The sequence below is a fragment of the Myotis yumanensis genome, unplaced genomic scaffold, assembly GCF_028538775.1.
Source record: "Myotis yumanensis isolate MYYU_CA2020_CCGP unplaced genomic scaffold, mMyoYum1.0.hap1 SCAF_13, whole genome shotgun sequence".
NCBI classification, from domain to species: domain Eukaryota; kingdom Metazoa; phylum Chordata; class Mammalia; order Chiroptera; family Vespertilionidae; genus Myotis; species Myotis yumanensis.
Genome location: NW_027223764.1, coordinates 49,861,237 through 49,884,781, shown reverse-complemented (window position 1 = coordinate 49,884,781; position 23,545 = coordinate 49,861,237). Strand labels below are relative to the sequence as shown.

At 48.8% G+C, this 23,545-nt stretch overlaps 1 protein-coding gene across 2 annotated transcripts; it reads right to left on the bottom strand.

The window, feature by feature from the left end:
• Positions 1-18,188, bottom strand: LOC139022057 (pulmonary surfactant-associated protein D-like). Of its 2 annotated transcripts, XM_070433076.1 has the most exons (8): positions 18,082-18,188; positions 15,814-16,009; positions 7,939-8,055; positions 7,569-7,685; positions 7,178-7,294; positions 6,680-6,796; positions 5,989-6,072; positions 1-556 (listed from the first exon to the last, which is right to left on the bottom strand). In XM_070433076.1, exons 1-8 carry the CDS (start codon positions 18,082-18,084, stop codon positions 177-179), a joined length of 1,131 nt encoding a protein of 376 aa, XP_070289177.1. In that variant the 5' UTR covers positions 18,085-18,188; the 3' UTR covers positions 1-176. The 2 variants fall into 2 exon arrangements, with proteins under 2 accessions (XP_070289177.1, XP_070289178.1); XM_070433077.1 differs by lacking the exon at positions 7,569-7,685.
• Between the last annotated feature and the right edge of the window lie 5,357 nt (positions 18,189-23,545).

Genomic DNA, 23,545 nt, shown 5'->3' with positions numbered 1-23,545 from the left:
GCAAGTTTCATATTTTATTCTGAGAGAGGTGTTCCATGGGAGCCGTTGGCTGGCCTCATCCCATGGCTCTGCATAGAAACCCGGCCACAGTGATGTCAGCTCTTCCTTGTCATGTCGGCACCACACGGGTCTGGGCCAGGCTCCTGGACCACGGCTGCCCCACCCACCCTGAGGGCTCAGAACTCGCAGATCACAAGGCGCTTCTCTCCACAGGACTTGTCGTTCCACTTGCCATTGGTGAAGATCTCCACACAGTTCTCATTGCCTCTGTCGTTGTTGGGCTCCCCCGGGGCCCAGTTGGAATAGACCAGGGGCTCCCCTCCTGGGTAGGTGAATCTACCCTCTGTCTGGGAGTCAGTCATGCTCAGGAACGCAGCACCCTTGTTCTCAGCCTCCAGCAGGTGTTGCAAGGCCTCATTCTCAGCTGCAGAGCGTGGGGAGGGCAGCTGCCCCCCAGCCTGTGTGCACACTTGCTCTGCCTCCTGGAAAGTTTTCTCAAAGCCTGCTGACTTGAAGACCTTCTGGCCAACACCTCGGCCGTTGGGGAAGAGCTCCACTAGGAGGAGAGCACAGTCAGGTTGGGGCTCTGGGGGCACCGGCCAAAGCTCCATGGCTCTGAGGCCGCTATGCTCCAACCAGAGCCCCAGGCCTCCCATAAAAGGCCTCAGAGCACCAGGGAGGACAAAGGTGAGACCACAGCTCCATGGTGCGCTCTGGGAGGTGGATCTGCCTGTCTAGTTACAGGTGAGAACACTGGGCTCAGAAAGGGCAAGTATGAGGCTCAACTCCATGTGACCATCACATGTAGAGCTTGGGGTCACCCTTATCTGATCTCACACTAGAGCTGAGACATGCTCTTTCTCTTTCACCGCATGTTGCATGGCAGAATCGGTTTCCCAGTTACTGGGTGGGACTGGGAAGCTTTGGCATTGTGCAGTGAAATGGCATCGTGCAGCCTCTGAGAGCTGGAAAGAAGGATGGTGCTCCCTCTGATCTCACTGTGGACCCTGCATAACAGCAGGGCATGAGGCATTGACCAGGAGGTCCGTGCCGGGTGTGGATGTTGGAAAGAAGAGGAGAGGGTGGGCCATCTGAGGGCAGCGCTGTGCTAATCTCTGCACTGTGTGCGCCCAGTGCTGGCCTCTAGGTGTGCACGTGGGTGAGGCTGGAGAGCTGGGAGAGAGGACAAGGACAGCTGAGAGGTGTGCATGGGTGTCAGGGGCAGGAGAGAGTCAGTGCTGAGAGAGCCCTGTCTGGGAGTCAGAGGGCCAGGTATTCAGCCCCACCTTGTTCATGACTGTCCAGGTGGACAAGGGAAAGTCACTTCCTTTTTCAGGGTTTCCAGTTCCTCATCTCTAAGATGGGAATACCATTTATAAAAGCATCACCTGTGTGACATTCAACTATATGTTTTCATTCCATCTCATTTTCCAAACCTTTGTTGTTGTTGTTGTTGTGTGTGTGTATGTGTATGTGTGTGTGTATGTGTTTGCTTTAATATATTTTTAGTGATTTAAAAGAGGAAGGGAGAACAAGAGAGAGATAGAAACATGAATGATGACAGAGAATCACTGATTGGCTGCCTCCTGCACACCCCTACTGGGGATCAAGCCCACAGCCCAGGCGCATGCCCTGACCAGGGGTCACACCATGATCTCCTGGTTTATAGGCTGACACTAAACCACTGGGCCACGCTGGCCAGGCTCATTTTCCATCCCTTTGACTTCTGTGTCTGTGCATAGAAGCCTTCAGGGCTCCTGAGAGGGCTGTGCTCCAGCCCCAAAGGGCTGGTGTGGTGCCCAGGCTGCACTCGGACCCACTGTGACCCTTCCACAAGGGTTCGGGGGGCAGACACTCCACAGGCTCAGGAGGGCACCCAGAGGAGCCCTGGACAGGAGTTCCTCTGCCTTTCACTACATGCACCCGGGTGGGTCTGTGTGTGCATACACGAATATGGCCACGTGCCCATCTGAAGGTACATGGGAGGACTGAAGGTCCACCTGGGTGTGTGTGAATATGTGTGTGTGCTAGTGGGTATAGATGACGTGAGGTGAGTGATGATATGTGTATTATACACACACATGTGGCAGGTACATATCACGAATTTTCCTTTGTATCAGTGTGCATGTGTTTGAGTGAGCACACATGCATGTTTGTGGAGAGAGGGAACATACTAAATGCTTGAAACCTCAGTCTTGGTACGTGGGTACTTAGTGGTTTTAGGTACGTAGGAGCTAACTCCATGTCTCACCCCTGCATGCTCTCCTCCTTCAGAAACTCCTCTTTGGATCAATGAGATTTGCTGAATGATTTGAGCTCAAAGCTGACATGGGGAAAGCGGGGAGGAGGGGGGGAATTAGGGACTGAGGTGGAGATGCCCACAGGCACAGGCACTGGGCTGTGCTGCTGGAGCCTCTGACTCCTCAGGACTCACGTTAGGGGAGAGTCTCCACCATGAACACCCAGGGAGCAGCGGAGAGCCCAGCACTGGCAGAGCCCAGAGGCAGCCTGCCCCCTGCCGGACCCAGGACCTGTCTCAGGTGAGTCTCTCAATGGCCACATGCCAAGGTCAGACCCTCACAGCCTTGAACCCAAGCACAGCTTCCAAGCCCCAACTCTGAGGACAGTGTCAGGTCACTGCTGCTGTGGGCTGGGCAGCAACATCTTGAGGGGTTTGCAGACCTAGCGACATAGAGATAAGAAATGCATCCTGGGGAGAAACCAAGACGGCGGCATAGGTAAACACCTGAAATTGCTGCCTCGCACAACCACTTCAAAAATACAACTAAAGACAAAACGGACATCACCCAGAACCACAGGAAGGCTGGCTGAGTGGAAATTCTACAACTAGAAGGAAAGAGAAAAGCACACTGAGACACAGAGGAGCTGCGGAAGTCATGTGCAGAGGTACGGAGGCGTGAGCATGGAAAGTGCTGGCAACTGAGGACGCGGTTGTCTTTTTCAATCAGGAGGGAGACACATGCTCTCACTCTGAACTCCAGTTCTGGGCTATTCTCTGGGGACCCAGACTCATACGGGGAGAAACTGGACTGTCTGGTATCGGGCGGAACTCGAGGGTGGCTTTCTGTCATAGGTGCTTGCAGTGATTACCACAGGTCACTGAGACCTGGGGCCTCTTAGGGCAGGGCTGAGGATCAGCCATAGCTGTTTGCTCCACCCTGTTGATTCCCTGAGAGCCTGCCCCATCAAAGCTGTGCACAGAGGCTTTTGCATACGAATGACCTGGCCCTTTGCAATCTGAAATTACCTAACAAACCGCAGCTGAGTCAGAACATCCAAAAGAAGGCCCAAGGCCTCACAGCAGCTTGCATTGCTTCACAGCTGGGCCTCATCTGGGCACCTCCAAAACCCAAACAAAGAAGAGGAATCTGCAGATCTCTCCATAGCTCCTGCTGGGTAGCCTCAGGCAGAGGCTAAATCAGCACCTCCTTAGAGATCCAAGAGCCAGTGTACCCAGTGGTCAGAGTGGGACCATCCAGATTACAACTCCTCAGATCCATAAAGGGACACACTCAGGGGGCAGACTCAGTGAGCACCAAAGCCCCACTGAAGCAAGTCTTGCCCCAGAAGGGTGTCTTCAGCACAGAAGTTCTCCCACTGTAGACACAGCTGATTCTCACAGCCAATTGGCCTGGAGGTCAAATCCTCCCAGTTTTACCTAGGACAATCAAGGTTTAACTACAACAAGACTGTGCACAAAGCCTAAAAAGGTGTGCACCAAGAGTATCCACCTCAGGTAATTGGGGAGGCTGAGCCACTGGGCCCTATAGGACACCTAGCACACAAAGCCACTCTATCAACACCGGGAAGCATAAAAAATGCGGAGACAAAGAAACAGGTCACAAATGACAGAAATGGAGGAAAGCAAACTACTGGATACAGAGTTCAAAACCATGGTTATAAGGTTTTTCAAGAATTTCTAGAAACCACCGATAAATTTAGTGAGACCCTCGATAAATCTAGTGAGACCCTCGAGGATATGAAACAGAACCAACTAGAAATTAATCATACACTGACTGAAATAAAGAATATTATACAGAGATCCAACAGCAGACTAAAGCAGAGGTTCTCAACCCGTTGGTCGACACCGCTTTGGGGGTCAAACAACCCTTTCACGGGGGTCACCTAAATACATCCTGCATATCAGATATTTACATTACGATTCATAACAGTAGCAAAATTACAGTTATGAAGTAGCAACGAAAATAATTTTATGGTTGGGAGTCACCACAACATGAGGAACTGTATTAAAGGGTCGCAGCATTAGGAAGGTTGAGAACCACTGGACTAGAGGATCGCAAGGATCAAGTCAAAGATTTGAAATATGAAGAAGCAAAAAACACCCAACCAGAAAAACAAAAAGAATAAAGAATCCAAAAATATGAAGATAGTGTAAGGATCCTCTGGGACAGCTTCAAGCATACCAAAATCCGAATTATGGGGATGCCAGAAGAAGAGAGAGAGCAAGATATTGAAAACCTATTTGAAGAAATAATGACAGAAAACTTCCCCTACCTGGTGAAAGAAATAGACTCACAAGTCCAGGAAGCACAGAGAACCCCAAACAAAAGGAATCCAAAGAGGACCACACCAAGACACATCATAATTAAAATGCCAAGAGCAAAAGACAAAGATAGACTCTTAAAAGCAGCAAGAGAAAAACAGTTAGTTACCTACAAGGGAGTACCCATACGACTGTCAGCTGATTTCTCAATAGAAACTATGCAGGCCAGAAGGGAGTGGCAAGAAATATTCAAAGCGATGAATAGCAAGAACCTACAACCAAGATTACTTTATCCAGCAAAGCTATCATTCAGAATTGAAGGTCAGATAAAGAGCTTCACAGATAAGAAAAAGCTAAAGGAGCTCATCACCACCAAACCTGTATTATATGAAAAGCTGAAAGGTATCCTTTAAGAAGAGGAAGAAGAAAAAAGTAAAGATAAAAATTATGAATAACAGCCCTGACCGGTTTGGCTCAGTGGATAGAGCATTGGTCTGCAGACTGAAGGGTCTCAGGTTTGGTTCTAGTCAAGGGCATGTACCTTGGTATCGGGCACATCCCCAGTAGGGGGCATGCAGGAGGCAGCTGATTGATGTTTCTCTCTCATCAATGTTTCTGGCTTTTTATCCCTCTCCCTTCCTCTCTGTAAAAGATCAATAAAATATATATTTTTAAAAATTATGAACAACAAATACATATCTATCAACAAGTGAATCTAAAAATCAAGTGAATAAATAATCTGATGAACAGAATAAAGTGGTGCATCTAATAGAATTAGAGGCATAGAAAGGGAGTGGACTGACAATTCTCAGGGGGAAAGGTGTGTGGGGGATGTAGGAAGAGACTGGAAAAAAATTGTACACCTATACATCAGGACAGTGTGTGTGGGGTTAGGGCAGAGGGTGGGGTGGGAACCAGGTGGAGGGGAGCTATGGGGGGGGGGGAGAGGAACAACTGTAATAATATGAACAATAAAAATTTAATTAAAAAAAGAAAAAATGCATCCTGGGTAGTGGGGTGTCCAGGGACCAGCACAGGTCAGCAGGAGGGAAGGTCTGAACTGCACTGGGCTAGGGGCATTGATCTGGGTCGGGTCACAGGTGGCTGTGATGTTGGGGGCTGGAGCCTGGTAGCCTTGACCATGCTGGCGCCAACTGACTGAGCCGGTGTTGGGGCCACACCCTGCTCCATGTCCCTTGCATCTGCTTCCAATTCAGGGAACATGTGGCTGCTCTGCTTTGCCTCACCCTATCCTTAGCCCCGGGTCCTGCCCCATTCCCAGGTCCAGCGCATCATCCAAACCCACTAGCATCCTAGAGCCCCCTATCATAGAACCAGGCCTGCCTCAGGCCCGGCCAACTCCAAACCCAAACACAGACCCTGCCTGGGTCCTGCCCTTGGCGACTGGCTCAGGTCCAGGTCCAGGTTCAGGTCCAGGTTCAGGTCCAGGTCCAGGAACTCACCTTTCTTACACTGAAGGAAGGCTCCCTGAAGGCGTCCTACCTGCCCCTGCAAGGCCTCCACCTGCCTTCTCAGAGCAGCGATGTCTGCAGGAGAGAGAGGCCCAGTGAAGACCAGTCCCTCACAGTCAGGAATTGGCTCAGAGTCCGGGTCCCAAGGGAAGGGTGCTCAGTGACAGGCTTTCCTGGGCGAGGGTAAGGAGCTGGGCCTCCAGAAGCCCACTGCCGCTGACACAGCTGGCCCCTGCTGCCCACAAGGTCCCTGAGGCTCTGTTGTGAGCACACTGTGGCCTGAGCAGGTCCTGGCACCCCACTAACTCTGATCCAGATGGCATTTCACAGCAAATTCTGAGTGTCTGGGAGCACACCTCTGGTGGGGGTGGTTGTGGGGGTGGAGGGCAGCGATTGCACGTGCCTCAAGTACTCCTCATCCCTGGGTTATTTGGTGCTCACAGCTGTCTGATGAACTGGGAAGAGAGCTGAGCTGTCCCAGTGATCACATGGGAAGCTGCTCAGGCAGGCCCTCCCCTGAGCACAGGGTCTATCCAGAGCCTCATCTTCCTACCTCCGGCCTGACAGCCTTTCCCAGTTTCACACCCACCTCCTGCCCCCACATTGGACTGACCACTGAGCTAGAGGGCCCTCCTCCCTCTGCACCTGGAGGGGTGCGCAGAGCCAGGGGAGACGACCTTACCTGGAAGCCCACTCTCTCCCTTGGCTCCTCTCTCCCCAGGAGCACCTCTGTCCCCCTTCAGTCCTGGGGGGCCCCTGGCACCTGGAGGTCCCTGTGGGCCCAGGGGTCCTGCAGGCCCTGAGATCAGACAAGAAGAGGAGGGTGAGCTCGGCACACATTTTCCCGCATTTTCCCCTCCCAGCATATGGACTGTGCTATTGTCCAGCAACACACCCTCCCACGTACAGTCTTTCCCAAAACCAGCCACACACCCTCTCTGTACAGTACAGTCCCATCACCCAGCATCCGGCCTTCCCAGGATGTGGACTGTCCCTGCTGCTCACACCGCACTCTCCCCAGTTACAGAGCTCAAGCCCAGCGAGGCACCTCCTTGCACAGACACCCCATGACCAGTGCTGCAGCTCTGAGCTGGCAGGGTGATGGCGGAGGGACAGGCATCCGCAGCTTTGGTGAACACAGGAGGACCGAAGGCCCGCCCCAGCTTTTCCCATCACTCACCTGCTGCCCCTGCACTCCCAGGAGCTCCACGCTCACCAGGGGCACCTTTATCTCCTTTGATACCTGGGAGGCCTCTTGTTCCTGCAGAACCCTGCATGCCTGGGGCACCCACTTCTCCTGAGGAAGGAACAGATTGGGACAAAGGCTGCTGAGAGTGTGTGCAGCCTGGATCATTTCCTGGGTTCCACGTGGAGAAGGAGAACTGGGGCCTGTGCATCCCACTGTCTGGGCTCCTCCAGATGTGGGGGTTTGGGGGGCAGGGGCCACAGCAGAGCCTGCCAGTGGTGATGGCCTGGCTTCCCTGGAACGCTGAGCATCCTTAGGTCACATCATGGGTTGCCACTGTCACTCCTCCCTCTCCCTTCCGGACCTCCACACACCAACCTCCTACCTTTGGGCCCAATGTCTCCTTTGGGGCCTGGTTTGCCTTGGGGTCCTACATTCCCCTGCATTCCCGAGGGACCCTCTGTTCCAGCTGGCCCAGGAATACCTGGAGGTCCCAGAGGTCCTAGGAAAAGGACCAGCCAGTCAGTGCACGAAGTCTTCTTGAGGGGGGGGGGGGGGGGGGGAGAGCGTGAGAAGGTGAGAGCAGTCATAGAGGTCAGAGGACAGCACCATCCTACAGACGCCGCCCAGCAGTATTACAGCCTTCCCTGTGTGAACCCAGCGCCACCCGCAGGGCACCCTCCTTCCTGGGATGGGTATGTGCATCCTCCCGCATGGCCTAGTGGCAGGCATTGCAGTCCACACCCACTGCTCACCACGTGGCCCCAAGTCTCCCTTCGGTCCAGGTTCTCCAGCAGGACCGTTGTCCCCTTTGGGCCCAACTGGGCCAGCAGGTCCAGGCATCCCCCTGGGCCCTGGAGCTCCTGGTGAACCTGCAGCAGCAGAAGAAATGGGCATAAACCTGGCCCTGGGCCTAGGAGGAGCAGCACCTGCAGGTCAGCCCTGCATTCCTTCAGGTTCCGCAGGTGTAGACATTCCACCTCCACACTCCTCAGGCCAGTGGTGACCCAGGAGACGGGTGTGCACATCCCCGTTTCACAGGCGAGGAAACAGGCCTGCCAGAGCTGAAGGGGTGGTTAAGACAAAAACTGTCTGATTTCCATGCAGTGCACCCTCCCTGCCCTGAGGCTGCAGGATTTACAGCCAGGGATCTGCCAGCTTTTACCCTGGATCATGGACTCCTTGCTTTCCCCTTCCTAGGACCAAACTTTATATCAGAAATGATCCCTGACATGAGTCACCAGGGAAATGCAAATCAAACCCAGGAGATATCATCTCACCCCTCCTAGAATGGCGACTATAAAAAACACAAAAGCTCACAAGTGTTGGTGAGGATGTGGAGAAGAACTCCTATGCACTGTTGGTGGGATTGTAAATTCGTGCAGTCACCATGGAGACCAATATGGAGTTTCCTTAAGACATTAAAAAGATAATTAAAAAAATATATGATCCAGCAATACCACATCTGGGTTTTATCCAAAAGAAATAAAATACTAGTTTGAAAAGGTATTAGTACCCTTATGTTCATTGCAACATTTTTTTGCAGTAGCCAAGAGGTGGAAACAACCTAATACTGTCCATAATGGATAAAAATGTCACACACGCACTGGAATATTATTCAGCCATAAAAAAATCCTACCATTTGCCATAACATGAATGGATCTTGAAGGAATTATTCTAAGTGCCGTAAGTCATACAAATTAAGACAGATACAGTATGATCTCATTTATATCTGGATTTTAAGAAACAAAACAAAGAACCTGAACTCATAAATGCAGAGGTCAGATTTTTGGTGGTTGCATAAGATGGGAGCTGGGTGGTAGGCAAAAAGGTTGAAGGTCAAAAGCTATAAAAGTCCAGTTATAAAATAAATAAGACCGAGGGATGTAATGTACAGAATGGTGACTATATTTAATACTACTATCCTATCTAATAATAGACAAACATGGTAATTAGCCATACCTCCGCTACCCTTCCCATTGCTAATCAGGGCGATATGCAAATTAACTGCCAACCAAGATGGCGGCCAGCAGCCAGGCAGCTTGAAGCAAACAGGAGGCTTGCTTGCTTCAGTGACAGAGGAAGCCAATGTTCCCCACCTGCCGCTGCCGGCCTCTGAGCTTTCAGTTTAAGAAACATTGTTACAATTATAGAAGCTAAACAAAACCCCAGAAACCTGCTTTCAGCCAGCCGGGCCTCAGAGCTGGAGTTGAAACAGTGTTTCGATTATAGAACCCAAACAAACCAGATACCTGCTTTCAGCAGCTGAGGTCTCAGAGCTGGAGCTGAGCCTCAGAGCTAAAGCCGGCTCTCATTTCCAGTGACAGCCATAGAAGGTAAATAAATCCACGAATAAAAAAAAAAAAAGAAAAAAAGGAGAGGTTTGGAGCTTCAGTCGCCCGCCAGCCTGTAAATGGCCCTCAGCCCTTCACCCAGACTGGCCAGGCACCCCAGTGGGAACCCCACCCTGAAGGGGGTGTGACCAGCTGCAAACAGCCATCATCCCCTCACCCAGGCTGGCCAGTCACCCCAGTGAGGACCCCCACCCTGAAGGGGGTGTGATCAGCTGCAAACAGCCATCATCCCCTCATCCAGGCTGGCCAGGCACCCAAGTAGGACCCCCTCCCTGATCCAGGACACCCTTCAGGGCAAACCAGCCGGCCCCCACCCATGCACCAGGCCTCTATCCTATATAGTAAAAGGGTAGTATGCCTCCTAGCACCGGGATCAGCGGAGCCCCGAGGCCTCCTGGCCCCTGGAGCAGCGTGACAGGGGAAGAGTCCAAACCCTCTAATCACCCTGCGGCTCTATGTGTGACAGGGGGCAGGGCCACAACCTCCCTCTCTGCCCTGCTCTGTTCATGACAGGGAAGGTACCCCAACCCCCTGATCGGCCCTGCTCTGTGCCTGATAGGGGGAGCTCCCCAACCCCTTGATCAGCCCTGCTCTGTGTGTGACAGGGTGCGGTGCCCCAACCCTCTCATGGTCCCTGCTCTGTGTGTTACGGGGCGGAGCCGCTACCTCCCCATCGGCCCTGCCCTGAGTGTGACGGGGGCAGTGCCCCACCCCCTGATTGGCCCTGCTCTGTGGGTGACAGGGTACGGAGCCCTAACCCCCCCTGATGGGCCCTGCTCTGTGCATGACAGGGGGCAGCGCCCCAATCCCCTGATCGGCCCTGCTCTGAGCCCAACCAGGGGCTGCACCTAGGGATTGGGCCTGCCCTCTGCCACCTGGGAGCGGGCCTAAGCCAGCATGTCGTTATCTTCCGAGGAGTTCCAGACTGTGAGAGGGCACAAGTGAGGCTGAGAAACACCTCCACCCCCGCCAGTGCACAAATTTTTGTGCATCAGGCCTCTAGTCTATGTATATAAAAGGCTAATATGCTAAGTATCCAACCCTCCATACAGCCGCTATAAAGCCCAATGACCACCAGGCAGCAGGCCCTCAACGCAGGAGCTTCTGAACTGCAGTGACTTGGCAGCGGTGGCTCTCGGGTGACGCACCCCAAACCAGAAAGGAGGAAGCCCGATTCCTCGAGGGGCCATGTGATTCCACCCTTGGCAATGGGTTATGTTGTTGCTGGGGCACCATTTACCGTGAATCTAGTTTACTGCACACTTGCATTTGCATTCCACACCCTGTATGACAGCAACTTTGCATCATGCCCTCTTGCACTCTGGGACCCCTGGGGGGATGTTGGAGAGCCAGTTTTGGCCCAATCCCCGCAGGCCAGGCCAAGGGACCCGACCTGGCAGAGGGACCCCACTGTGGCACCCTCCCAGGTGCAGCTGGCCAGGGAGGGACCTCGGGAAGTTGGCTCCAGGGCATGTCCTGCCTGTCTTACCCAGTCCCGCCTCACTGGCCACCTTCTAATTAATTTCCTTTCAATGTGCACAAATCAGTGCACCGGGCCACTAGTATTATATATTTCAACATTACCAAGAGAACATATCTTAAAAGCACTCATCACATGGAAAAAAAGTAACTATGGGTGATGTTGAATGATCATTTCACAATATATACAAATATTGAATCATTATGTTGTACACCACCTAAAAGTAATACAATGTTATATGTCAACTAGAGGCCCGGTGCACGAATTCCTACACAGGTGGGGTCCCTCCACCTGGCTGGCAATTGGGGCCAATAGGGGCCAACTCTCCCAGTCCCCATGGGAGGTTAGCTGGCCAGGGAGGAGCCGAGAAAGGGCTCCAGGGCGTGTCTGGCCAATGTCATCCAGTCCCTGATTGTCCGGACACCAGCAGCAAGCTAATCTACCTGGCAGAACGTCTGCCCCCTGGTGATCAGTGCACCTCATAGTGAACAGTCGAGCAGTCAACAATTCGGTCGACCACTTGGTCGGACACATAGCATATTCGGCTTTTATATATATAGGTTACATCTCCATAAAAAATAGAGAAAGCATTGTCACATGCTCTGGAACCTATAGAAAACAGACCAAATTATTATCTAATGCATCATTAAGAGGGGAAAGGATGTTGTAAATACTATATTGAATATGGTTCTGTTTCATAAGCATGTACAGACATTGCAGGGTGTGTGCACATGTCATACTTTTTGGGAAAACCCCAGGAAAGGCATATACAAAATGTTAAGTTGTTTTTTTCTAAGTGTCACAAAGGTAATTTTAACTTTCTTCTTTTTGTTTATCTTTAGTGACCACATAGTATTTTTTATTGGAAAAATAGTCAAACATTTTAAAAAGACCTGTTACCCAAAGAAAGACTGCCTAAGCCTTAAGTTTTACAAGATTTACCCCCCAAAAAAGGAAGCAGCCCCAGCCAGTTTTTCTCAGTGGTTAGAGCAGTGGTCGGCAAACTGCGGCTCGTGAGCCACATGCGGCTCTTTGGCCCCTTGAGTGTGGCTCTTCCTAAGCCTTAGGAGTACCCTAATTAAGTTAATAACAATGTACCTACCTATATAGTTTAAGTTTAAAAAATTTGGCTCTCAAAAGAAATTTCAATCGTTGTACTGTTGATATTTGGCTCTGTTGACTAATGAGTTTGCCGACCACTGAGTTAGAGCATCAGCTCACGGACTGAAGGGTCCTGGGTTTGATTCTGGTCAAGGGCACATACGTACCCCGGTTGCAGGCTCCATCCGACCAATCGATGGGTCTCTCTCACATCGATATTCCTGTCTCTTTGCCTCTCCCCCTCCTTTTCCCTCTCTCTAAAAATCAATGGGAAAAACATCCTAGGATGAGGATTCACAAAAAAAGACACTAAAGGGAGCAAATGGCTATTAACATTTAAGGATTTACACTTAATTCTATGAGTTTGGTTCTTCCTTTTTATTGAAGTGAAAGTTGTGGGGAAGCACGGAACTTGGTTGGAATGTCTGTGAGGAGGATTCTCTGAAAGGTCGGGACCTCTGAGGGGACCTTGCTGAAGGCGGCAGCCCCTGCCTGACTTTTCCAATCAAGTCCCATCCCCTGGGGTGTTTTGCTAGAATCTCTATGTTGAGTCTTTAAAGATTTGACCTTGTAGAAGCATATACTTTCTCAAGGATACTTGCCCTGCTGATTGTATCTGGAGGTTAATTTGAGTTCATGCTGTTGTGACAATAAAAAGACAATGAGGCAGGCAAACAGGACTGCTTTTAGGACTGAAGTAAAAGAGTCCCTTAGCCCTCTCTTTCACAGACACCTGTGTCGGAGTGATCTGTTCATCCGTCGCTCAGGGTCTGCTGGTCACCCCCGGCAGAAAGTTCTAGAATGTAAAACCAACCTTTTTAAAGTATACAGTTCAGTGGCATTTAGCACCTTCACAATGTAGTGCAACTACCACTTCCATTTAGTTCAAAAACATTTAATCACCCCAAAGGAAAACCTCATAGACATAGAGCAGTCACTCCCTATCCCCCACTCCCCCTCCCCAACCCTGGCTATCACAGCTCTGCTTCCCTTCTCTATTACCTACTCCAGATAATTCTTATCAATGGAATCATACAATATATGACCTTTTATGTCTGGCTGTTTTAACTTGGAATGAGTTCTTGAGGTTTATTCACTTTGTAGAATGTAACATTTCTTTGTATAACTCAATAATACGCTATTGAATGGTTCAATAATATGCCATTGTATAACTGAATAATACACCATTTTATGGATAGAACACATATTGCTTATCCATTCATCAGTTGATGGACATTGGGTTATTGTGAATTAAGCTGCTATGAACGAACCTTCACGTGCAAACAGAAAAGACACCAGAAGGAAAGACGGGTGGGGGAAGGTAGGAGAGGGTAAATGAGTGATAAATGGTGATGGAAGGAAACTTGACTTGGGGTGGTGAACACATAATACAATATACAGATGATGTATTATATTGAAACCTATATAAATTATTAACCAATGTCACCCCATAAATTCAATAAAAAAATAAATGAGTAGCACTGATTTATTACAGTATGAGTAATAAAGCAAAGGAGAGAGAGAGAGAGAGAGAGAGAGAGAGAGAGAGAGAGAGAGAGAGAAATAACACCCAACTTGTTCATTCACTTTCTTGTCCATTTGCTCATTATTTTATTTATTTGTTCACTAGAAACATAACTTCATGCTTAGCACCGGGTGAGATGCAAGTGTGAGCACCAGGTCCTGTTCTATAAGGGATTAGTAGCAGAATATTGAACTGTGAGGCACAGTAATGAGTGTGGAAGACGTGTGAGGAGACTTCCATCCCATCCCAGCACCCCTCTCAGAGCACACACTCCTGTACTCTGAGCTCTTTTCCTGATGGAGGAAATGGTGCTTCAAGGGTGAGGAAGGTTTAGAGAGGTTTGTAGAGGAGAGGTGAGGTTTCAGACATGGAATCCATGCTCCCAGGGCAGGAGGGCCATGCCCAGTAGAGCAAGGTGGGGCGGGGTGGAGGGGTGGGGGATTGGTGACTTTAAGAGTCTGTGTGCTGGGCATTGTGTCCTGCTTTCAGCTACAGCCTCACTAGGAAAGAAATGGAATCCAGAGGGCATCTCCACGGACCCCGGCTCCACCCTCATCCTCTGCTCAAGGGTCTCCCATTCAGGTCCATCTTGACCTTGATGGCAACTTCTTGGGACCACGTGCATCAGAATCTGCAGGGCAGGTGGTCATAAGTTCCACCTAGACATACATGGACCAGGGTCTGAGGCTGCCCCAAGCTCTCCAGGAAATTCTGGACCCATAAGGGTTACGTGACTGACGTGCCTGGGATTAGGGAGCCAGTGTGGAGCGTGGTCCCCAGTCTGACAGGGCACCGTTCTCTCTCCAAGCCCCAACCCAAGGCCAGGCTTGGAATGTGCATGAGGCACCTGCAGAAGAGAGGGAGGTCTCAGCCATACTCCATGCCACAGTTCAGAGGGAAAGGCTCCCTCTGGGTTCAATTCAGGGCCCTACTGGGAGTTAAAGGGAGCTGGGATTCTCCAAGAGAGAGCTGGCACCTTGCATACCACCCTTCTTCTGGGTCCACTTCCAGGTGGCCTTCTTAAGCCCCAGCCCATTCCCATTGGGAGCCACCTTCTCTCTGTAAGGGACAGATGAATACTTCCTTGTTCCTCACCCCACAAAGCTGGCAATGTTACCTATTCTTTCCAGCTTAAATGTCTTCTTCCTTCAATCAAAATGCAAACTCCACAAAGATAAAGGTCACACTGGATCCCTCTTTAGCCCAGCCCAGGGCCACAAATGTTCCTTCATCCTTGTTGCTGGTTTATTGAATTCTCTCTTCTTGTCAATCAGACCCAGACTCTCCCCTATGGGGGGTATTTCTTGGACAACACCCTTAATAATAGCACCTTTAGAAAGCGCAGGAGAATTCACCTGATGGTACAGAGGGAGACACAACTTTATCCTGAAGACTCAACAAAGAATAAAGCCTTGGCTCAATTTTTGTCACCGTGTGGGATTCTTCCCACTTACAGATGAGCACACCGATTTTCAGGGACACTGAGCGGCTTGTCCCAGGGGTCCCTGCTGTGGAGGGGAGCCAGCAATCAAGCACAGATCTGCCTGACACAGAAGCCCATGTCCTTATCACCTTCCATATAGGGTGTCACAATTTCATTACCTGTCAAATGTGGTTAATATGTCACTTATAAGTAGGATTAAGTGAATTACGCAAGTGAATGCCCAAAAGAGGGCTGGACAAAGAATTATGAGCTCCCTTCCCTCCTCTCCGTAGTGCCTTTAGGTAAATCTTTTTGATCAGGCCTGAGTGTGGGGCCACAGGGCCTCATCTTTGCCCACCTCTCATGCAGTAGAATTAGTTAGATATTTCACAGACTGCACAGAAATTATTACACCACAATGAACAATTGTAAGTGCCGCAGCTTGGTTCTAGAGGGCCCTGAAGACCAGTAATTTACCCACAATTTGCTCATTCTTGGGGTGAGAGGAAACAGAATATCCTAGGGGAGGAATCCCAACAGCTAGGGGAGGAGGAAAAACACCTCAGGGCTCAGGGTAGCCTGTCATTTGCCAACTGGTAATGAGGTGCTTTAGGTGGACTGAATGTCTAGGGGTCTTCTCCCCAAGGAGGTGGGTTTCCATTTCCAGGGCTTCTACGGCAGAATATCCAGACTTCCTGAGTTGGTTACAATTCCAGTGCCCACCCATGCCCACCAGGACAAGCCTACCTGGATCCCCCTTCTCGCCCCGGGGGCCGTCTCTCCCATCTCGTCCATCACGACCAGGCAGGCCATTCTCCACAGGGCTACACATGACCAGGGTGCAGGCATCAATCAAATGTTTCTGGGGAAGGATCGTCACTTCTGCTCCCCTTGACCTTGGAGGCTGTGTGAGCAGGACCAGCACGGAGAGAAGAAGCAGGGCCTTCAGAGGTGGACAGAAAGAGAAAGGACATGCTCTTGGTTCCAGAACACGAGTTACTGCTTAGCCCAGGTCCCGGAAGTCAGAGAGGCACTTTCCTACCGCCTTGCAACTTCTGTGGGATCAGGAGCAGCAGGACTCTGAAAGCAATTTAGGACAAGGCGGCCATACAGTCTGGCCTGGGAGGGCATGAGTTACCCAGCTGAACTCAGACATGGTTATCAGCAACATCTACCTCTTCTCAGATGCCCCATTTTGTCCCTTCTAGTGACTTCCCTTTCACTGCCATCGGCACAGCTAGGATGTGAACTCCTCACTGAGGCCACCTGTCACATCAGGAAGGACTCATGAAGTGCCTTTGGGCAGGACAGTTCCCCCCTTTGAACCTCCTTCTCCCTGTCTGTATCAGTAAGGTGGCTGGGAAATCCCATTTCCTGTCACTTGTAGCCTTGCATGGACTATCAATGGTGGTTTCAGTGCTTGTCCGGAAAGGAGCCAGGATGCTCAGTGACATGTGTCATAAAACAAGATGGGCACATGGCTACATATTTGCCAGGTGGTCTGCCATTCCTGGACTAGACACTGTCTCCATGAAGAAAGTTCCAGGGGAACCCAGAAAAAGTTCTCAGAATAGCTGGCAGACCCTGGGACGCCTAGAGTGCTGCCCCTCCACCTGGGATGACTTGGGAGAGGGGCCTCGTGGAGGAGGGCATGTGAGGTGAGCTCCGTCAGTAAATGGTGGTTTCAGGTGGGGAAAAAACAGCTGTTCAATAGGGTGTCCAGTGACGGGTGAGAGGGACTCTGCAGCTAAGTGAGGTCAGGGTGGGTGCAGGGCCTGGTCACTCCCAATGGTGGGCTTCTTTCCTCTTGAGAGAAACTGTAAAGTGAGGAGCCAGGAAAGCGCACACGGGAGATGCAGAGGCTGGGAACAAGCCTGAGGGACAGAGCAAAGGAGAAGGGATCCCCAGGCAGCCTGAGGGGGAGGCAGTGGAGGGCCTTCCTGGCCACAGAAGTGCTTTCTTCTCCACCTGCTGGTGGTTCTGGGCTGCGGAAGACCCTGTTGGCACCAGTTCTTTCTCATTCTGAGTTTACCACTTCCTTGGGCATCATGGGAGTCTCTAAACACCAGGCAAGCTCACAGGCCAGCAGCGTGGCACTTGCTGGGGCAGAGGCTCGGCCTTGGGCACCAAAGGCACCAGCCAGAGCCAGGGCATTGCCCCCTGGTGTTCAGCTGCCACATCAAGGGCCCTGTGAGCACATCTGGGGAAGAATGAAAAGCAACAGGCATTCTGCCCAACAGCTCAAGATGGCACAGAGGGCACCACAGCTCATTGTAGCAGAAAGGGCCCTGGGCAGGAGCCCCCTCACAGGGTTGGGGACCTAGGACTGGGATGAGGCCTCTTTGCTGGGCCTATAGCGGCATTGGGCAGAGCCACATCCCCTTAAACCCACATACTCTTCCCTTTATGCCTCAATGTCAGACTAAAGTATCATTGAAAAATGACTCCTCTAAAAATTAATTGGAAATCAGTAAACTTGTCCAGTGGGTGTATTTTTAAAACAAACATTTGAAGCTAAGAGAAAACCATGTTTATCCATGTCCAACGGGCAGTTGGTACCAGGGTGGACTTTGACCCCAGGCCTGGGAATGCCCGGGCTGTTTCTCCTCCACCGCCCTCCTTTTTGAAGAAATCAGGGATGGAGAGAACCAACCGAGAAGTTGAAATTGCCTTCCCACCTGAGGCTTCCTGACAATGGCATCTGGGGTCCGGGTGGATTTCATATCCCACTCACCCACCCTCCCCCAGCCCAGAAGGCTAATCTCCCACTGAGCAAAGGAAGCAGAGTGAGGGGCAGAAGAATGGTCCTTCTTCCTCCACTACGCTGCCCTCTCATGTCCACACCCACACCCACACCCACACCCACACCCACACCCACACTCACACCCCCCAGAGCAGAAGAGCTACATAGACCCTGTCTTCCTCAACACCAGTACATTAGACGACCCAAAATGGGCAGGGGGACATTCGCTGGACACAGAGAAAACAAAAAGAGAGGCCGGCACTGACACTCACCATTGCTTCCTCGAGGGCTCAGGGTCTCCAGGCAAATGAGCACTTCCCTGGCCCACACGCGCGGGCTATTTATGCTGCCTGTTACCTGAGCCACCAGGTGTTGGTCTTTTAAGAACTCTTTGGGACAATTTTCTTCCTTGTTGACTCACTCTCACCCCCACCTGGGTTCTGGAAACTTTCCCAACACCACACACATGCCACCTTAGAGTTTACAGAGCACCCTCAGTCCATGACCTCATCTGCACCTCACTGATCCCTGTGAGTTAAGCGGCATCATCAGTGTCTGGATTTTACAGATTTACAGGAATCTGAGGTCCTGAGAAGACCAAAGCGAAGGAAACAGAGTGAGGGGCAGATGAGGAAGCAAGTTGCAAAATAACCTACAACTATTGCAAAAGCACTTGCATATTTAAGAGTTGCTGTGCCAACTTCTCTTTGTCCTTCACCTCAACATTACTGCCCAGATAGTGGGAAAGAGCTGGGAGCTTCTTGGCATTTCTGGGCAGGGGTGGAGGAGCTAGAGGGGTTGCAGAGGCTGCAGCATTCTGTGAGGACAGTGTCGGGGGAGCTGCCACATGCAGGGGTCACTCTTTTGCTTCCTGGTCTAGATGTTGGAGAGCCCTCACTTGCTTTCTATGGGATGGATGTCCTTACATCCTTGCCTTCATCTCTCCACTTCCTTAGCTGGTGTTTCCTCTGTGTATTGCTCTAGGAAGCAGTTTGGACCCCTGAGCCCCTGATACACTATTGCGGGCATCCCCCAGGAAACTCTGGCTTCCAGTGGCCATGGGGCAGTTGCCTGCCCTCCTGCTGTTGCTGTCATCTCTGCTCCCTTTTAGATCCCTGTGACTTCATCTCTTGCATCAAGCCTTTGCCTAGGTCCACACACCAGCTGCCTATGCCCGCAGTGCTCTCCTTTGGCCACTCCATTGGTGGTGCCGACTGCTCCTGGGTGTTGTTGCTGCTGTGGCATCTCCTTGTGTGTTGTAGAGGCTCTAATGCCAGTTTCCTCGGCTGGTAGGAGAGGGTCTTGTTTCCCATAATGTGATTTTTATGAAGCGGGATCCCGTAGTACAGCCACTTTTGACCCAAATGATAAAACTCTTTCATTATTAACATCCCCATTTTAGGATGTTCATGTGCCTCCAGAGATCTGCATCAGCATGGAGGCTGAACTGAACTGAACCATTGTTCTCCACTCCCCACAGAGCCTACCTGACAAGTCGTATTCTGGTAGCTACACAAACTCCTATTTATTTCAGACTTTTATTTCAGAAGCTCTATATGTTTTCTCCGTTTGCAACTTAGCTTCTATTAACTGCTACCGCCTAGCCTATTAAGTACTCCCTCTCAATGCCCTGGCATCCTCCTATAACATAGACTATAGTGTTTCCTTCATCTAACTCCACATTACAACAGGGTCTAATTTTATTTATGGTCCATTCAGACACTCTTGCTAAAATGATAATGTTTGCCTTCCTCAGTTACACCAACACAGGTGAGGAGAGTCAGATCTCAAATGATGATCACAATGGCTTTCATGAATAAGAAATGAAGATTACCATAGCTGACATGGTATGGTAAGTAGACTGGATGAAGCAGAGGATAGAATCAGTGATTTAAGACAATGTAGGAAAAATACCCAATCAGAGCAACAACAACAAAAGAATTTAAAAAAAACAAAACCAAGGATAGTGTAAAGGAACTTTTGGACAACATGAAATGTAATAATACCCACAAATAGGGGTACCAGAGGGAGCAGAGAGTGAGCAAGGGAGAAAGAACCTGTTTGCAGAAATAATGAAAGGAAATTTCCTAACCTAGAGAAGGAAAATGTCATACAAGTTCAGAAAGTGCCAATAAAGATGAAGAAAAAGAGACCCACATCAAGATACATCCCAATTAAAATGGAAAACTTTAAAGACAAAGACAGAATCTTAAGGGCAGCAAAAGAAAGACAGTTACCTACAAGTGAGCTCCCATAAAGCTGTCAGCTGATTTCTCAACAGAAACACTATAAGCCAGAAGTGAATGGCATGAAGCATTCAAAGTCATGAAGAGCAAGGATCTGAATCCAAGACTACTCTATCCAGCAAAGCTATCATTCACAATTGAAGGTGAAATAAAAAGCTTCCCAGATACACACACAAAAAACCCACACAAAAGCTAAAGGACTTTATTACCACCCAACCAGCATTGCCAGATTTGCTAAAGAGACTGTGTTGATGTTGTTTGTGAACAGAGACACTGAAGCAAGCTTGGCGTGTAGGATGAAGTAGAGCAGAGGGCTACCGCTCGCTCAGGCGTGTAGCAAAGACCCTCTGATCCCTTCTGGCTTTTATTGAGGGTGAGCACAGCAAACAACAATGGAGTACAGCAAGTGACAATGATTAAGAGGCATGCTTATGAGATCATCTGAGCTAAGTTATACATTACACTATTCATTTCCTATGTTATACAAACTCTTTCCATCTGCAGCAGTGCACCCTCCCTTAAACTTTCCATGCTCTCATGGACTATTTATCACCTCAAGGAAAGTTCTGCCTCTGAACAATAAGTCTTGCATGCAAGACTTTGTTCTGATGCGGCCTGCTTGCAGGCTCCCGCCTTTTCTTGGCATAACGTCCTCTTCTAGTTAACTTTTCATTCCACTTGTTCATCTACAATTTTCCCCCTTTTTAGTTTTGCCGCAGGTTTGAATTATGACAGAGAAGATAGCAAAGCTATTTCATTATAAGGTATACAAGTTAACAAGGTACAATTAAAACAAGATATTTCCCCAGTAGTTTGATTCCATTGGACTGGTTCTTTCAAGAATTAGTGGTGCTTTTAGCCACACTCAACCAGGCTTTAAAACACAATTGCAAACAATGATTACCCAGTCCCAAACACACAGGCATTCTGGCATCTGGTTTCAAAGGCCCACGATCTTCAAAAAGTCCAGGCATCTAATTAGAGTTATTAGTTATAGGGCCTTCCATGGGCAGTCACAAGACTTTCCCTTTCCTGGCATAGGCGCTTCACCTGTCTCCATGTAGGTGGAGGAGTGTTTTGGGGGCGAGGTAACGGCGTGCGAATTGTTTGTCCTCCCTGGATGGTTAGCTGCGCAAACCGGTCTTCTAGTCACGCTTCCTCTTGCTCACCATGCCTTAACTTGATTTTTTTTATCAGGAATCCAGAACTTCTTAGTTCCTGTGGAAACATAAGCATAACCTCCACCCCACCTTAAAACGGTAGTCAGGCACCATTGATTAGTAGTGACATCCTGATACATGACAGGTTGTTCTACCGGGACCTCCTTTTTATGTCCCCAATGCATTTCAGCAGCTGACACTGCATCTGTATTCAAATTTTTAAAAAATTTAAAGTAAATAGAGCTCTTAATAATCTTCGTTGGGGAGTCTGGCCTGATACCAGCTCTTCTCCCCCTTTTTGTTTTTGTAGCATTTCCTTAAGGGTTCGGTTCTGCCGTTCAATAATTGCTCGACCTGTACTGTTTCCAGGAATTCCTGTAATATGTTTAATATCAAACTATTGAACAAAATGTTGACACTTACCTGATAAATATGCTGAGCCATTGTTAGTTTTAATGGCTCGGGGTTTGCCCATTACATCAAAGGCTTTAATGCTGGATTTGGAATTCCAGGTTGTAAAAGTCCTATAGGCTCAATAATCTTATTAATCCATCTTAAATTAGTAAGTATTCTCTATTTACCTGATTTTTTTTTTTGTAACAAAGACAGGGGAATTCTATGGACTAGAGCTAGTTTTTATATGCCCTAGCTATATTTGTTCTTTGATAATAATTTGGAGCGCTTCCAACTTCTCTTTTGTTAGGGGCTACTGCTTTACCCAAACCGGTTTTAGTTGTTTTTTTATTTTAATGGTAGGGCGAAGCGCTTTGGAATGGCCCCCTCTATAAATTTTGATCCTGAACACTGGTGTCAGTACCAGCTTGAAAAATTATTTGTTTATGGCCTTTCTGTAAAGAAGGTAGAGTAATTGTAGCCTTCCATTGTTGTAAAAGATCCCTTCCCCACAAAGATAGTGCAATGGAGGCAACATATGGCTGTATTTTGCCTTTTTGTCCTTCAGGCCCCTGACATTCAAGTACATTAGAGCTTTGTAAAATTTCAGTGAGGTTTACAACCTGTAAAAGTTGCATTCACCTTGTGTACCGGCCAAGATTGAGGCCAGTATAAAGTAAAAATTATAGTTACATCAGCCCTAGAATCCACGAGGCTGATAATTTTTATTCCCTCTGGTAACAAACTGTAAAAATTGAGGTCTTCGGCCTCCTAAAATTGTATGCTAAAATACCTTTTTTCCTGTGCTACTAAATCCCCCAGTTTGCTTAACTGGTGCTGTATGTCCTATTTGTTTATAGTGAAGTAATAATAACTGTGCCATTTTTCCCAGCCTTTATATTTATAATACTAAAAGCAGACATCATAACTAATATTTCTCCTTTATAATCTGCATTAATAACTCCGGGAGTATGTTTAGCTTTCCCTTGTGGGACCCTTTGTCTTCAGACAATCCCTTTTTCATATGTCCCACTTTCCCACATCCATAGCATTTAACAGGATGGGAATTGCAGTTTTTAATGCATCAGTAAGAAGATTAGCATTATTATTAATTTATGTAAGATTTTAATAAGATTATTATTATTATTATTATATTCGTATTATTTATATAACTTTAGAAAATGATTGGGCCGGGGTGCCGGCCTCCTCTATTTTTGACCAAGCCTTTAAGCAACAAGCTCTAATCTGTGCCATAACAGCATCCTCTAACAGCACCTGTTGCTGTAGGTTACTATGTGTCCCAGCTTCTGTTAACTGATCAAAATTACATCCAGGTGGATTTTGCTGGGCGTTAATCATCGCCACTCTCCTGGCTTCTTCCCACCACCAGGGTTTAAATTGCAGATATTGCCCGGGGGCTAATACTGCCTTAGCTATTGTATTTTAATAATAAGGAATTAATTTATAACCTGTATAAATTAATTCTATATTAATTAATATATAAAATTAATAACATATATAATTATATATAATAATATTATAATTAATAATATATATATAACCCTTGAAGGTATTGAGCATTAGCAGCTCTTTGTGTCCTCAGGTGGGTGGTGGAGGCTCAGCTGCTAACACCGGATTAATGGCTAGTGCCGCTTTACTTTAACTTTTCGGAGGCAGTGCAGCCAACTCCTGAGGACTTTTATTTTCTTTCTTTTCCTTACTACTGTAAGTAATAATTCTTTTAGACTCCCTAAAAGCTCCTTCATCTCTGTTTCCCTTCTCTTCACTCTTCTTTTCCTTAACTTAGTCGGGGGGGGGGGGGGGGGGGGAGGGGAGGGCGGGGGGTAACAATCCTCTTCCGAACCAGCAGAAGATGAATCCTCCAGCTCTGAATGGCTGGCTGAGGTTATTCTTTCATAACCTCCTAATTCATTTTT